At 38.1% G+C, this 13,215-nt stretch overlaps 1 protein-coding gene across 2 annotated transcripts in view; it reads left to right on the top strand.

The window, feature by feature from the left end:
* mfng (MFNG O-fucosylpeptide 3-beta-N-acetylglucosaminyltransferase) overlaps positions 1 to 11,298 on the top strand; it is a 32,018-nt gene extending 20,720 nt beyond the window's left edge. The window contains exons 5-9 of one of the 2 annotated variants that reach the window (XR_010927918.1): positions 2,516 to 2,601; positions 2,976 to 3,141; positions 3,226 to 3,311; positions 6,685 to 9,528; positions 9,585 to 11,298. Coding sequence is in view for 1 of the 2 variants with exons in the window: in XM_067585429.1 (XP_067441530.1) it covers positions 2,516 to 2,601; positions 2,976 to 3,141; positions 3,226 to 3,311; positions 6,685 to 6,736 (390 nt within the window). In the remaining variant the exon portion in view is untranslated. Of the gene's footprint in view, positions 1 to 2,515; positions 2,602 to 2,975; positions 3,142 to 3,225; positions 3,312 to 6,684 lie in introns of both variants that reach the window. The other variant, XM_067585429.1, reaches the window with a different exon arrangement.
* The last annotated feature ends 1,917 nt before the right edge of the window (positions 11,299 to 13,215 follow it).

Genomic DNA, 13,215 nt, shown 5'->3' with positions numbered 1-13,215 from the left:
ATGAATGCTGAAGAGGTAAACAAAAAAAAATAAACATAAATAATTTAAATAAAGACTGGAAATGTGTGAAAAGAATGAAAGGGAAGAAAACTAAGGCAAAAAATTTCCAACAAAGCAAATGGAAAGTAAACACACAGTCCACTAATTTGTTCTGTAATTACAACCTGTTCTCTGCGTATAACTCTTAATCTGACTGCTGCAACTAACACACAAACACAACACCAGAAAGATACATTTCCTCCTTATAAAATATCATCTAAACAGTTTATACTGAAGGAGATAAAAATCTACTTGAGAAATGGCAAAGAGTTAGCAGATTATCTCTTACACACATTATGTATTTTAGTGGGAAAGATGGTTACTACATCAGTTTGAAAAATATTCCTGTGTTTGTGTGTTTTTTATATTTCTGAGCATACAGGTTTTGTGTATTTTGTATTTCAAGGATTTGTTTTTTTGAGGGGTAAACGGAACTCAAGAGTGGACAAATTGACAATAAAAGAAACTCTTTGCAGGCAATAGAGGTACAGGGAAACACACTTCACTTGGAGGTCAAGTCAGTTTTATTTATATAGCGCTAAATCACAGCAGAGGTTATCTGTGGGCACTCTTCACATACAACAGATCTAGACCATAATCTTTCATTTACAGAGACCCAACAATTCCCCCATGAGTAAGCACTTGGCAACAGTGGCAAGGAAAAACTCCCCTTTAATGGGAAGAAACCTTGAGCAGAACCGGGTTCTAGGTGGGCGGCCATCTGCCTTGACTGGTTGGGTTGAGAGAGAAAGGAGGAGGAGGAGAGGAGAGAGAGAAGCACATCAACAATAATAAACATAATAACAATAATAATAGAAATATGACTAATAATAATAGTGATAGCAGTGGGCAAAAAAGACTAATAATAATAGCAGCAGCGGAGGGTGGCAAACTGGACCACGGGGACAGCGGGCGATCTGCAGCTGAAGGTCTCCTGCGAAACAAGAGAGCACAAAAACTCCAGGAAAGATGCCAAGTTAGTAACATACATTAATGGTACATGAGTGTGTACAAATGGAGAGGGAAAGGAGGAGAGAGGAGCTCAGTGCATCATGAGAAGTCCCCTGGCAGTCTAGGCCTATAGAAGCATAACTAGGAACTGGTCCAAGGCAAGCCTGGGCCGACCCGAACTATAAGCTTTATCAAAAAGGAAAGTTTTAAGCCTATTCTTAAACAAAGAGAGGGTGTCTGCCTCCTGGACTGAAACTGGGAGATGGTTCCACAGGAGAGGAGCCTGACAGGTGTGGACAGGATCCACAAGTAAGCCTGCATTCTGGGAGCACATTTAGTGGGATCTAGTAGGGTAATAGGGTACTAAAAGCTCTTGTCGTGCCTGACCATTCAGGGCTTTGTAGGTGAAAAGAAGGATTTTAAATTCCATGTAGAGCCAGTGCAGAGAAGCTAAAATGGGAGAAATATGATCTCTTTTTCTAGTTTTTGTCAGTACACGTGCAGCTGTATTCTGGACCAGCTGGAGAGTTTTTAGAGACTTGTTGGGGCAGCTGGATAATAAGGAATTGCAATAATCCAGCCTAGTAGATATCATTAGATAATGTGTTTCTAAGGCACAATAACTTCAGTCTTGTCTGAGTTTAGCAGCAGTAAATTGCAGGTCATCCAGGTCTTTATGTCATTAAGGCATGCTGGGAGTTTAGTTAACTGATTGGTTTCATCTGGATTCATTGATAAATATAATTGGGTATCATCTGCATATTAATGGACATTTTTGGGGAATTATTATGAGCTACAGCCATTTAGCTTTGTTTAGCATATAGATTGGAAACAACTAGCCTGGCTCCGTCCAACAGTAACAACATCCACCTACCAGCACCTTTAAAGCTCACAGATTAATATGTTATATGTTTGTTTAATCCACACAAAAACCAAAGTGTCAAAATGACAGTTTGTGGTTTTACAGGATTTGGGCCAGGAGCGGTAACTTATTGGAGTCTTGTCATTACTGTGAGGCTGCTAGGTTGGTAGCTGAGACTTCTCAACTAACTCTTGGCAAGAGAGCAAAAAAGCATATTTGCAGCCCACCCTAGTAGCCTTCTGGTTAAGACGCATGCCACATAACCGCAATGTTCGCAGTTTGATTCTGGCAGCAGGCAAACTGGAAGAGTTGTAAGGCAGTGCCCAGAGTCTCATCACAAAAAACATTCAGGGGCGTGTTACTACAAGCACTACTGGGAAGATGAAATATGATTGAGGAAGTTCAGTTTGACTGCCTATCAGATGCCAAAATATTACACAACACCTTATATTTCTTCAGAGTTTCACAACTTTGAAAACTTCTTAGACCACCAATATTTTAGTTCTCCGACTCAATATTTTTCCTATAATTTTCACATTTTTTTGTTGTTTTTTGAACAAAACTCTCACCCCTAGTTTCAACATACAATTTGTTTCTGTTTCCATGTCTGTGCCTGCACAGATGTATCTATTCATATCTGTGTGTGTGTGTGTTTCCATTCAGAGGGAAGTGCGGTTCTGGTTCGCTACAGGAGGAGCAGGATTCTGTCTGAGTCGACAGCTGGCGGAGAAGATGGCTCCCTGGGCCAGGTATTTACAAGAACTACCTGCATTTGTGTGTGTACTTTGTATGAATAGGAGAAAAAGAATAAGAGAAGTGCAGCTTCCATCGTTTCATCCAGCAATTTAGGTTTTATTAGATATTCCTTTAGGCGCCACTGTTTTTTGAAGTTTTAGCCCATTAACTGCAAATTGCATTTTTCCAAAATATACCATAAGTTTTTAGATTGAGTTTTTACCCCTCAGGCACTGTTTTTAGTTTGCACCAGCATGCAATGAAAATCAATTTAAAGAGGCTTGTATTTTGCTTGAGATCCATCACAGTGAACTTTTTTTTTTTTTTTGTCAACGCGGTAATTTAGCATAAAATGATAAAATTATGCATATGTGTGTGTGTTTTGCAGTGGCTCCCGTTTCGAGCAGACGTCGGCGACGATCCGTCTCCCTGACGACTGTACAGTGGGCTTTATTGTGGAGAAGAGGCTTGGAATCTCTATGGTCCACTGTCCTTTATTCCACTCTCATTTGGAAGACCTGCTGCTCATCCGCCATAGAAACATACCACACCAGGTAGCAACACATACATTCACACACAGAAAAATCCATAAAGGTGCACACTTTCTCACTACTGTGTGTGTGTTTTCTCCTTTGCAGGTGACACTGAGCTATGGGATGTTTGAGAACAAGATGAACAGCATCGAGGTGAAAGGACGCTTCTCCAAGGAGGAAGACCCCTCCAGGTTAGTCTGTCCTCCCATTTATTCATAAATCAGAAGGTATGAGTAACGTACCTCTGCCCACAACATGTCTTTGATAATTATTAAAATAAGCTCTGATCAGAAGCTTTATAATTCTACTTTATGTTTATTATTGAGGTGGTAGTGGGTGGTGAAGGTGTACTGGAGTGCATTATATTGAGCGTTCCTAATATTTTGTCCCTACCATTAACATACATGATCAATTTAATACACATCTTTAGAGTCCAACTCTTCTTAGTCTTACTAGTAAAGTTCATCCTGTGGGTGATGCTGGAGTAAAAACCACAGAAACCTCTTGGTGACTTGAATGTCCACAACAAACTTCATGGTATTATAGACATTCGTTTTTAAAATACCTTTTGATGGACCAGTCAAATAGAAATTTGATGGCCATTTGATTGCAGTGCCACAAAATGCTTCAGGGTACACTAAAATAGAACAGTTGTGGTTGTTTTAGAAATATCTTACTCTAGATCAAAGTGTTGAACAGATCAACCGATTGTGCGGCTGGCAGTACAAAAAGTTTTGGCTGGACTAAAATGGGAAATTCTGGAACAAAATAGGACAAAAGACAGAAAAACTGTACTCTAGACAGTAAATATTGACTACAAGTACTTAATATCAACAATAATTTAAAGTTGATTTACCTGTGCATTGGGTACACTGTGCATTTTTATGAAATACCGCTATAGACTGCTTTGCTTTTAGAAATCTGCAGCCTTCAGTTTTACTTCTTAGATGATCCGACCTGAAGAAGTGACACCCCTGCAGCTCCAGTTCATCTTGTTCCCTGTTCAGTTAAGAGATAAAAGCTATTTGATGTAACACAATGGAACAACAGATGTGTTTGTCTCTCCCAAACTTCCCCATCTTCTGCTGTAAGAACGTATCACCACAAATGTTCAGCACTGAGCTCTTTTCATTTGTTTCCATCCACTGGAGTTACATTCGACATCGTCGCAGCCTTAAAGGAGCAGGTCAAACGTTCATCTGCCTGTGCAAACAAAGTTGGTTAGGTTTCTAAACAGAAACTTTTTTCACGTCTTATTTTGCGTTGTTTATCCAGGATGACATGAGGAATCCCTCGCCTCTCCCCCAAAAATCTGTCAGGTCAAGAAAATAGCAGAATGTGCAGACATAATTACTTAGATTTAGAAATTGATCTATAAGAAAAGTTGAGGATACATCAAGAAACATGGTCACTTTAAACACCAAATGTCGCAAAGTTGTAGTTAGTGTGATTCATTTACAATCACACAGTTTCACAGTGCAGAAGTTCTTACTGTGAATGTGAAATATGTAAATATTTTCTCCTTCAAATACAATTAGTACAGTTTGAGAAAAAAAAGCAACAGTATTTAAAAATGCCCTCTTACAATATTGAGAAATCCTTTAAAATGTAGCCTGCTTAAAACATAATTTGTGAGAGGCGCAAAGCAAAACAGTTTATATGATAAAAGCAAATGCAACAGTCTCTCAAGGACAAAAAATGCAGAATTTATTCAAATCCCTTAAAAAAAAAAAAAATACAATTCACTTGCTCTTTTGTCCATGACTTGACTTTCCAACAAATTATATTTAAAATGTTCCTGAAGTTTTTTGAAATTACCTGCTAATAAAAAAAACCCCTGACAAACAGGATGAACAAAGAAGAGAAAGTCCTTGCCTGAGGAAAAGGAAAAAGAACAACAACATTCTTGTATTGTGATGTTTTAATACCACATCACGCCCTCATTAGATACTTCTGCTGGACTATTTTTAGCTGCTGTAACATCCTCTACTTTTGTAGTTGCAGATCATCTGTATCAGTGCTGTCGCAGTCTCTACTGGCCACTGATAGAGGACAATACAAAGTCATAGATAACTTAATGTCCCTTTTAACCATCACTGCAAACAGTCAGACACTACAGTTCACTCTGCATACTGCGTAGCATATATAGGCAGAGAGTAAACAAAGCAATGCTGTACTTAACTGTTGTGTGCTGACAATTGCATAGAAATTCTGTTGTCAGAGCTACAGAAGGATCATTTCACCTGTTTTTACCTTTATATGTCGATAAAGGTCACCAATGGGCAATCATCCTTTTTTCCATATGCTCATACACTCTGTTCTGACCTCTACCTTTGCTGAGTCAATGCCTACATGTAGATTTGCAGATTCAACTCGTTATAAATTGTGGCAGTGAAGAATATTTATTTCTGCATGCAAACCTGCAAACCTCTTATATATACAGCAGCACCAGCTTTAATATAGCAATATCCTGGATGACTTTTTTAATTAATTAGGTCTTGAATTATTGATTAGTGTTTTGGTGAGGTATCTCACTGGTAATTGGAGTATTGTTCAGCTTGTTTAACTTGAGTCTTAGTACTATGACATGAATATTGACGTAATTAATCTTTGGACTTCAGTTGGAAAAGATCAGCTCAAGGAAAAAAAACTTCTCTTTGGTGTCCGAAAAGAATCATCAGGAGTCAGAGTCAGAGTCACAAGGTTCACCACCAGCGGCCCTTCTTTTATACTGTTTTTGGCATGCATAGGGTATGCCTATTGTCCAACCTCTTCATACTTGACCTATTACACCATTAGAAACTCTTTACATCAGCTGTTGTAAGGCAGAAATCCTAAAAATAAGCCTGGACATGTTTGGGCATGTTCACCTGTTCAGCCATATCTCCTTTTATTTTTTTGTTAGGATTGTTCAGGTTCATTTTACACCATTATTTCTAAATTCCCTTCTGGCTTTATTTTTTTTAAAGTTATTCTTGCCAATTTTTCAACCTTATTTCTTGATTATTTCTTGAGGTTATTTTTTAAAAAAAATACTAAAGTTTAATACAGACATGCTTACAATTTCATCAGTGCTCTGAGTGTGATTAACATATTATGTGACCTTTCATTGATTACAAAGTTCTGTGTAGTGTACATACATTTATGATTGACAATGCTTCATACTAATAACAATTGTACATACTTATGTTTAAACTTAACATATTGCATTGCCTTTTGTTCCCTTCAGCACATTATAAGTCTTGAGAAATTATACCACAATATGAACACGTAACATATGTGTCATCAGGTGTGACTCCTGTCTGTTGGGTCATTATGATCATTTTCAAAAGAATGTTGTGTTGTAAAAAATAATTAAGGTACTCGTATACAACCTAAACTTAAAAACAAGAAAGCAGCCTGGCAGTCCAACAGTGTAATAAATAAAAGAAAACTTTGACGTTTATCTGTTTTAGTCCACCAACCAAGAGGAGATTGATTGATGTTAAACTGTATCAAACTTGGAAATGAATGTATTCTAACATCACAGAGTTTTCAAAATTAAACTTATTTGCTCTTCCACAGATTTAAGACCGTCCACTGCATGCTGTACCCTTTCACTAGCTGGTGTCCTTGAGCTCTTCATAGAAGACTACAGCAGCGTGAAGTACTTTTTTTGGGGGATTATGTGTCTAAATTCAAAGAAAACTGATGGATTACGATGGCAGAATTTGAGATGCAGAAACCAGGACTGAGGAGGCAGCAAGTTGGGACGAAGCCTTGGACAGCAGAGGACTGAACCGTCCCACTTCTGCTCGCTCTTTGTTTGCCACTTGTACCTGCTTACAACAGTGAACAGGTCATGAACTCAGAAAATAGGACGTTAAGAGAATTTTGAAAAGGTTTCCTCTTCTTCACCTCTGTATTACAAACAGGTCATCATGATGAAAAATGTGATTTTTTTTTTTGCGTCTTTTCTACTGAATGTTTTTGTTTGTTTGGAGGATTTTTATCAGTGGAAATGAGGCACTCAAAACAAAGAGGCACTTAAACTTTTACAGTCTGAACTTTGTAAAGTTGTTTTTTTTTTGGCAAATGGACAAAATGAAAATTCGATTTACACAAACACAAACATCTGTCAAGTTATTTTTTTTGGCAAAGGACAAAATGGAAATGAAATTTACACAAACATCTGTGGACATGGATTCAATTCAAGTTAGATCGATCTTTTATTCATTTAATGACTTCACAATAATAAAAAAAATTGTCAACATTTTTAAAGTTGATGATGATTAAAACTACACACAGAGTTGCACCTACAGGGCCTGAATTATCTTCAGGTGGTGCTGATGTTGAAGTTACAAAATTTAATTTTAGTTTTTATTGATTGAATGCATATGGCCTTCTGCATGTGTGTGTGTGTGTGTGTGTGTGTGTGTGTGTGTTATGAAGGAGATGATGTCCTTGTGCTTAAGAAGTCGGCACACAATCAACCATTCTGACCCACAACTCCCTCCCTATCCAAACCTCCTGTCCTCCCTCCCTCCTTTTTCTCGCTTACTCCCATCTTCCCTCCACCCCTCCATCTGTCTTCTTCCCTCCTCCCTCTGTCTCTCTGTTTACTCCGTCTTGTTCACAATCTCTGTGCCTGCTCCTCCAAGGCTGGTTGCATTTTTTTTTTCTTTAACCCTTAATAATAACAACGACAACAGCAAACCACTGAAAGCTAGAATAAGATCACAGCTGACATGTCTGAAACCCTGCGCAGAGAATACGGTATACAAACTAGCTCCCAATTCACAAGCGAATCTCTATAAACTGGACAAATCAGGTTCAGACCGAGAATACGAATCCCACAATGACATGCACGCAATCAAATATTAGTGTAGGAATAGGAGGCAGAGGCCATGTGCAGGAGTACCTGCAGAGAGATGACACTGTGCTGCCAGCGGACCGCAGGTTGCTTGTTTGCGGTGAATAGAAATGTGATGAATACAGATACGCTGGTGAATGCCTCTGGTGCTGACCTTGTGTGAAGTGGATGGAAAGTGGTTGGGAATGTAGGAATGACTGTGTGACCCTGACACATCTCCGTGAGAATACTGAGACCCATCGTGTAGAGTAAATAACACGAGTGTATAAACACGGGCCGAAAGTTCAAAGCGTATGTAAAGTCATCTTAGCGGCGCAGTGGTTACAGCAGGAAGCGTTTTTGTAGACAGACTTTTCAAAGTGTTTCTGGTTTAATAAATGGAGAGTAACAGTGTTAAGAAGATGTGTGACCAATAAAGTTTAATTTCACAAGTGTTGTGCATGTGGAACGTCGACATTTGAAGGATGTGTTTTCATCCAAAGTCCTTCCTCGCTGGGAAAAATATTAACATTAACAAAAAGGGGAAACAACAGAATGCCATTTAATTCATAATTACTTGAGTTTTAATATTAGTTTCGGTAATTTAATACATAATTTATCAAATCTAACCCCACTAGGAATAAAACCACAAACCTAAACAGAGTTAGTGCCTTGCTTCACTCATTGAAGGAACAGGATCTGACGTGATGGTTCAAGCGTAATGTAGTTACAAGCATTTTAAAGTGTTTTATTAATGTACAGTATTTATCAACAATTAGGCTATAAGTTTTTAGACATTTTTTATTTCAGCTGCGTTTTAATATTGTAATTCATTATCTGTTTATACACCAGCCTTCACTTACAGGGGGCCGAAAGAGGAGTTATAGTTGTTGACAGATACATTAATGAACACTTGCTAGCTAGCTTACAGCTAATGTACAGTTGGTACATTAAAGAAACACAAACTGTCCAGTGCACCAATGACCTCGCCTCACATTCTGTCTGAACACACCATTATAGTAAAATTTTACTGCTGGATTAATTGATTTTTTTTGGCCACTATTGGGAACTCAACAAAATACTGACAAACAAAGCCCGACATATAATTGCCTCATAAAGTTGTTATGGCTAATACTTTAGTACATAATTCCCTGTTTACACATCCAGCAAGGCTGAGCAAAATTACCATTCATTTGTGGCCACTGATGAATATAAGTCCAATATTCCTTCTCCTTTTACCTCTGGTTTGATTTTCACCAACTCCTGAGATCAATATTTAGCCCTTACATTGCAAGATGTTCTTTCTTTCTTCACCAGTTAACCACTAACTGTCTGTCTGCTGTTTAGTGCTGGGCAGGTAAATGGGTTTATCAGAGCTTGTTGTTTGAAAGAAGCTGTCTGCTGCACAGATCATGTAATTCATTGTAAATGTAAAACATATTGATTAATGAAGCTTTAACAATGATAAACCGATTAGTTAAAAAAAACCTAACCATCAAACAACTACATCTCCTGTGAGTCTTAGATACAGAAGAGCTGTTAAAGCCTCATGGCAGCATCGGTTTAAAAAGAGGTGAGTTTTTAAGTGAAAATATGACATTTGTTACATAAAATTATATCTTACATTAAGTAGTGGTTCTCAAACAACCCCTAAACTGGCGCAAATTGGACCACAGACCCCCATTTGATCAGATTTTTGTCTCAGGGTCTCCCATCTGATAAGGTATTTGCATTTAGATGTTTTATTACAGAAAGTGTATGAAACCTTTACATTCTGTCATTGTTTTACCTATGGATGGAATTATAGTGAAAATAAATTATTCCCCTTTTTGCTGGGGACCCCCTGGAACTCCCTCAAGGACCCCTGTGGGTCCCCCCACATTGAGAACCACTGACATAAAGGACTGCACATCTTCTTAAATGCTAAAAAGAAAGAAGAGAAACAAGCAGCCTGCAGAATGGGCAGTTGTCCAGGTGGATATATTGTGTGTACAGAAACATCCCAATGTGCAACTCTGTTGTGTAACTGTATTATATCTCTAAAAACCAAACCTTATTTATGGCTGGAGGCATTATGACTCAAGGTTGGCCTTCTCATAACAAGAAAAGATTCGTGTTAGCGCTTCATTTGTTTTTACACACTGTAACTTTAACTGCGGTCCTGTTTTTAATTGATCTGATTACAATCACTTAAGGTTGATACACATGAATGGCAATGAAATTTGTGTATGCGTTGGAATGCGATTAGCATAGTCTTAACACAATTACAACTCCCAGTAATGAGCAGTGAACCCATATGTGCACCAGCGTGTTTCACTTCTCCACCTTTATTACACTCTCACAGAACAAAGGCTTTTAATACGTTGACTTTGCAGGTTAGTAAAAATGAAATACCTCTCAGGTTGGAGACTTTTTTGGAAAACTTGGCCGAGACAGGATCATAAAAAGTTTTATTAAAAGCAATATAAAAACAGCCCAATGGACAAAACAATACTACAACAGTTAAGAATCCTAAAAAGACCATAAAGTATGAAGATCAGAGACAATTAGCAATGGAACTACCTATAAATTCAGTTCAGTGTTATCAGCTTCCTCTATTTCTGGAGTTGGTGGAGACTTGTTTCAAAGTTTTAGAAGTCTGATTAAAGTATGTTGATTTTGGAAACCAAAAGTTAGCATGTTGGCTAATCATTTTTAGGCCCCTTATCTGGAGTTCACAAGTTAATTAGCTCATTATCTCGAGACAACAAACCAATTTCTTGCAATCACGACTTAATGAAACAATTCTCTTTAAATAGATTTATTTGTTTTGTTTGATTATTTTCCATACTTCAATTATCTGTAATGTGATGTGCCGAATTAATATTTTTGGAGCAAAAAAAAATAAATTGTTGGACGGTTGGCAAAAACAGTGGAAACAGGCATCCTGAACTGAAGCATATTGCCTGTCTTTACTGAAAACATTGAGCTTTCACTTGTTTGTCTTTTTGTTTGTTAATGAGTTAACAGGATATCAGAGGAAATAGAACAAACATAGATGCTTTTTCCAAGCAAAAAACCTTAAAGGTGCAGATTTCCTGGAAAATCAAACATGATGGCTGACAGAAACTGAAAGTGTTCTCAGCACTTCTCATTTCAGTTTTACAGCAACTCTAATGGCATCTCATGATGAATGTGATGATGATTTATGGATATTAATCTAGCAAAAGGGTCAATCTTCTACATCGCACCTTTAACGACTTGAAGGACCTTTCATATATACTGTGTATGTACATCTTGCATATGCATTTGTACAGTCAGGGAGCTTGGCATGTCCAAGAGTGTGAAAATTATAGTCTTGCAACCTCCTCGGCTGTGTTTGTCTGTGTCCCTTGTACAGTAGATTTATGACCTTGGCTGTCCATAAACAGGACTAACTGTGGTAGCAGAGGACCAGGTCAATTGGAGGCAGAGTGTTACAGCTGTCAGAGGAGCGTTCTCTCTCATCTCCTCTGTCCATCACATTAAATCGACGGGGGCTTGTAAAGGACAGCCAAGCAGAAAAGATGCCACGGAAGAATAAAATGATGGACGAGGTGGCAGGGAGAGCGAAGGAGTGAGAGGCAGGTAGATTCAAGCCCAGAATCAAGAAAAACAGTGTTGAGAATGTTGATTTTCCATTGAGTAAACTCACTGACTGATTACTCGTTTTTGTTAAACACAAGGTTTCAAGGATTGGTGGGTTAGTCGGTTTGCTAAATCAGATGGTCACACCATGTCAGTGTCATTAATCAGCCAGAATTACAGCAAAGCAGCTGTAAAACTTAATCTTTTACTGTACCACCCACTGTTTTGACTGCAGGATGCCGGCACTATGTGGAACTTCACAGACTGAGAGTACTAATGAAAGTCACACTATGTGGTTTGGGCTGTGCCCCTTCGTTCCAATTAATAGTGAATTCAGTCTTTTTGCTAGAACAACACGTTCTTACTCCCCCTGGCGTCATTTTCAATGCGCAGTATCAAGGTAGTCACTGTTAAAAAATAATAATATTTTATGATGTGACAACGCAGTGGTTAAGGTCTGGTTAGGTTTAGCCACAAAAAACACTTGGTTAGGGTTAGGGAAAGATCATGGTTTGGGTTAAAATAAAAAATAAAATAAAAATGGCAAGGTGGTCTCCAACTGTGCTCTGTGCTGACTCTGTACTGATTTCCAAGAACATTACAAGCCATCCACCAGCCCCTCCACCTCCTAATATGAAAGTAAGTCAGCTTATATAGATGTCATGTGAAGTACGTCACTTCAGAAATGTCGATATGATACATATTGTTGAAATGTTAATATGCTCTGTACTACATGTGTTGAAATGTACATATCCAACGTATCTGTGGTTTGCAGAAACATACAATGCCAACGTTTTATTCTGGCGACCAGGCTGAAATTTGTCACCTTATTTAGATGTCATTGGTCTCATAGTGTCTATTTCAGACACTGTGGGAGCTCAGCAGAAGTCTATCGGACTACCCTGCATGTTAAAAAATGACGCTAAAGGGGTACCCAGTGCATTAAAAAGTGACGCCATGGGGTCCTGACCAAGCTTCAATATGTGACGAGTTGGGAGTGAGAACAGGCTGGTTAAAACATAAAATGTTTTCGACTATGGTTTGCTTACAGTTTTCTTGCCAACAGTTTGGGTAAGGCCCTCTCCTGTTTCAACATGAAAATGCCCCCCTGCACAAAGTGAGATCCATAAAGAGTTTTCTGAAGTTCATGTGGAAGAACTTGACCAGCTGAATGGGTGCAAATCTCTGCAGCCAGACCCCAAATTCTTCTAGAAAGCCCTCCCAATATATATATAGGATTAGACTCATATTTTGGTCATTGTGGCCATTCTCAAAAAGAACAACTTAGAAACATTTTGTCCCGTTTAAATGCATGGATCTAATGATCAAAAATAGTCCACTTGTTTTAATTTCAGCAAACCACCCCAGAAAAGGGATAGGTGTTCAAGGGGATAATGGTAAATAGTCTTGTCATTTTATGTCAAAAAATATGTAAAAAAAAAAAAAAACCCAAACAGCTTCAAATACCCAGGTTTGCTTTACCTGGTTTAACCTGTATTATAGTATAGTATGTAGTATCTGTGATAGTGGAGAAATTCAAAATTCAATGTGATTTTTTGGCTTGTAAGCTGAAAACAAATATTCCCAGATTCTCTACATCTTCCTTTTTTATGCATCTATTCTGCTTTCTATTCCAGTCAAAGCAACTTTATTGATGT

The sequence above is a fragment of the Thunnus thynnus genome, chromosome 3 (assembly GCF_963924715.1).
Source record: "Thunnus thynnus chromosome 3, fThuThy2.1, whole genome shotgun sequence".
NCBI classification, from domain to species: domain Eukaryota; kingdom Metazoa; phylum Chordata; class Actinopteri; order Scombriformes; family Scombridae; genus Thunnus; species Thunnus thynnus.
Note: the sequence above shows the minus strand (reverse complement) of the source record. Positions and strands in the feature narration are given on the sequence as shown.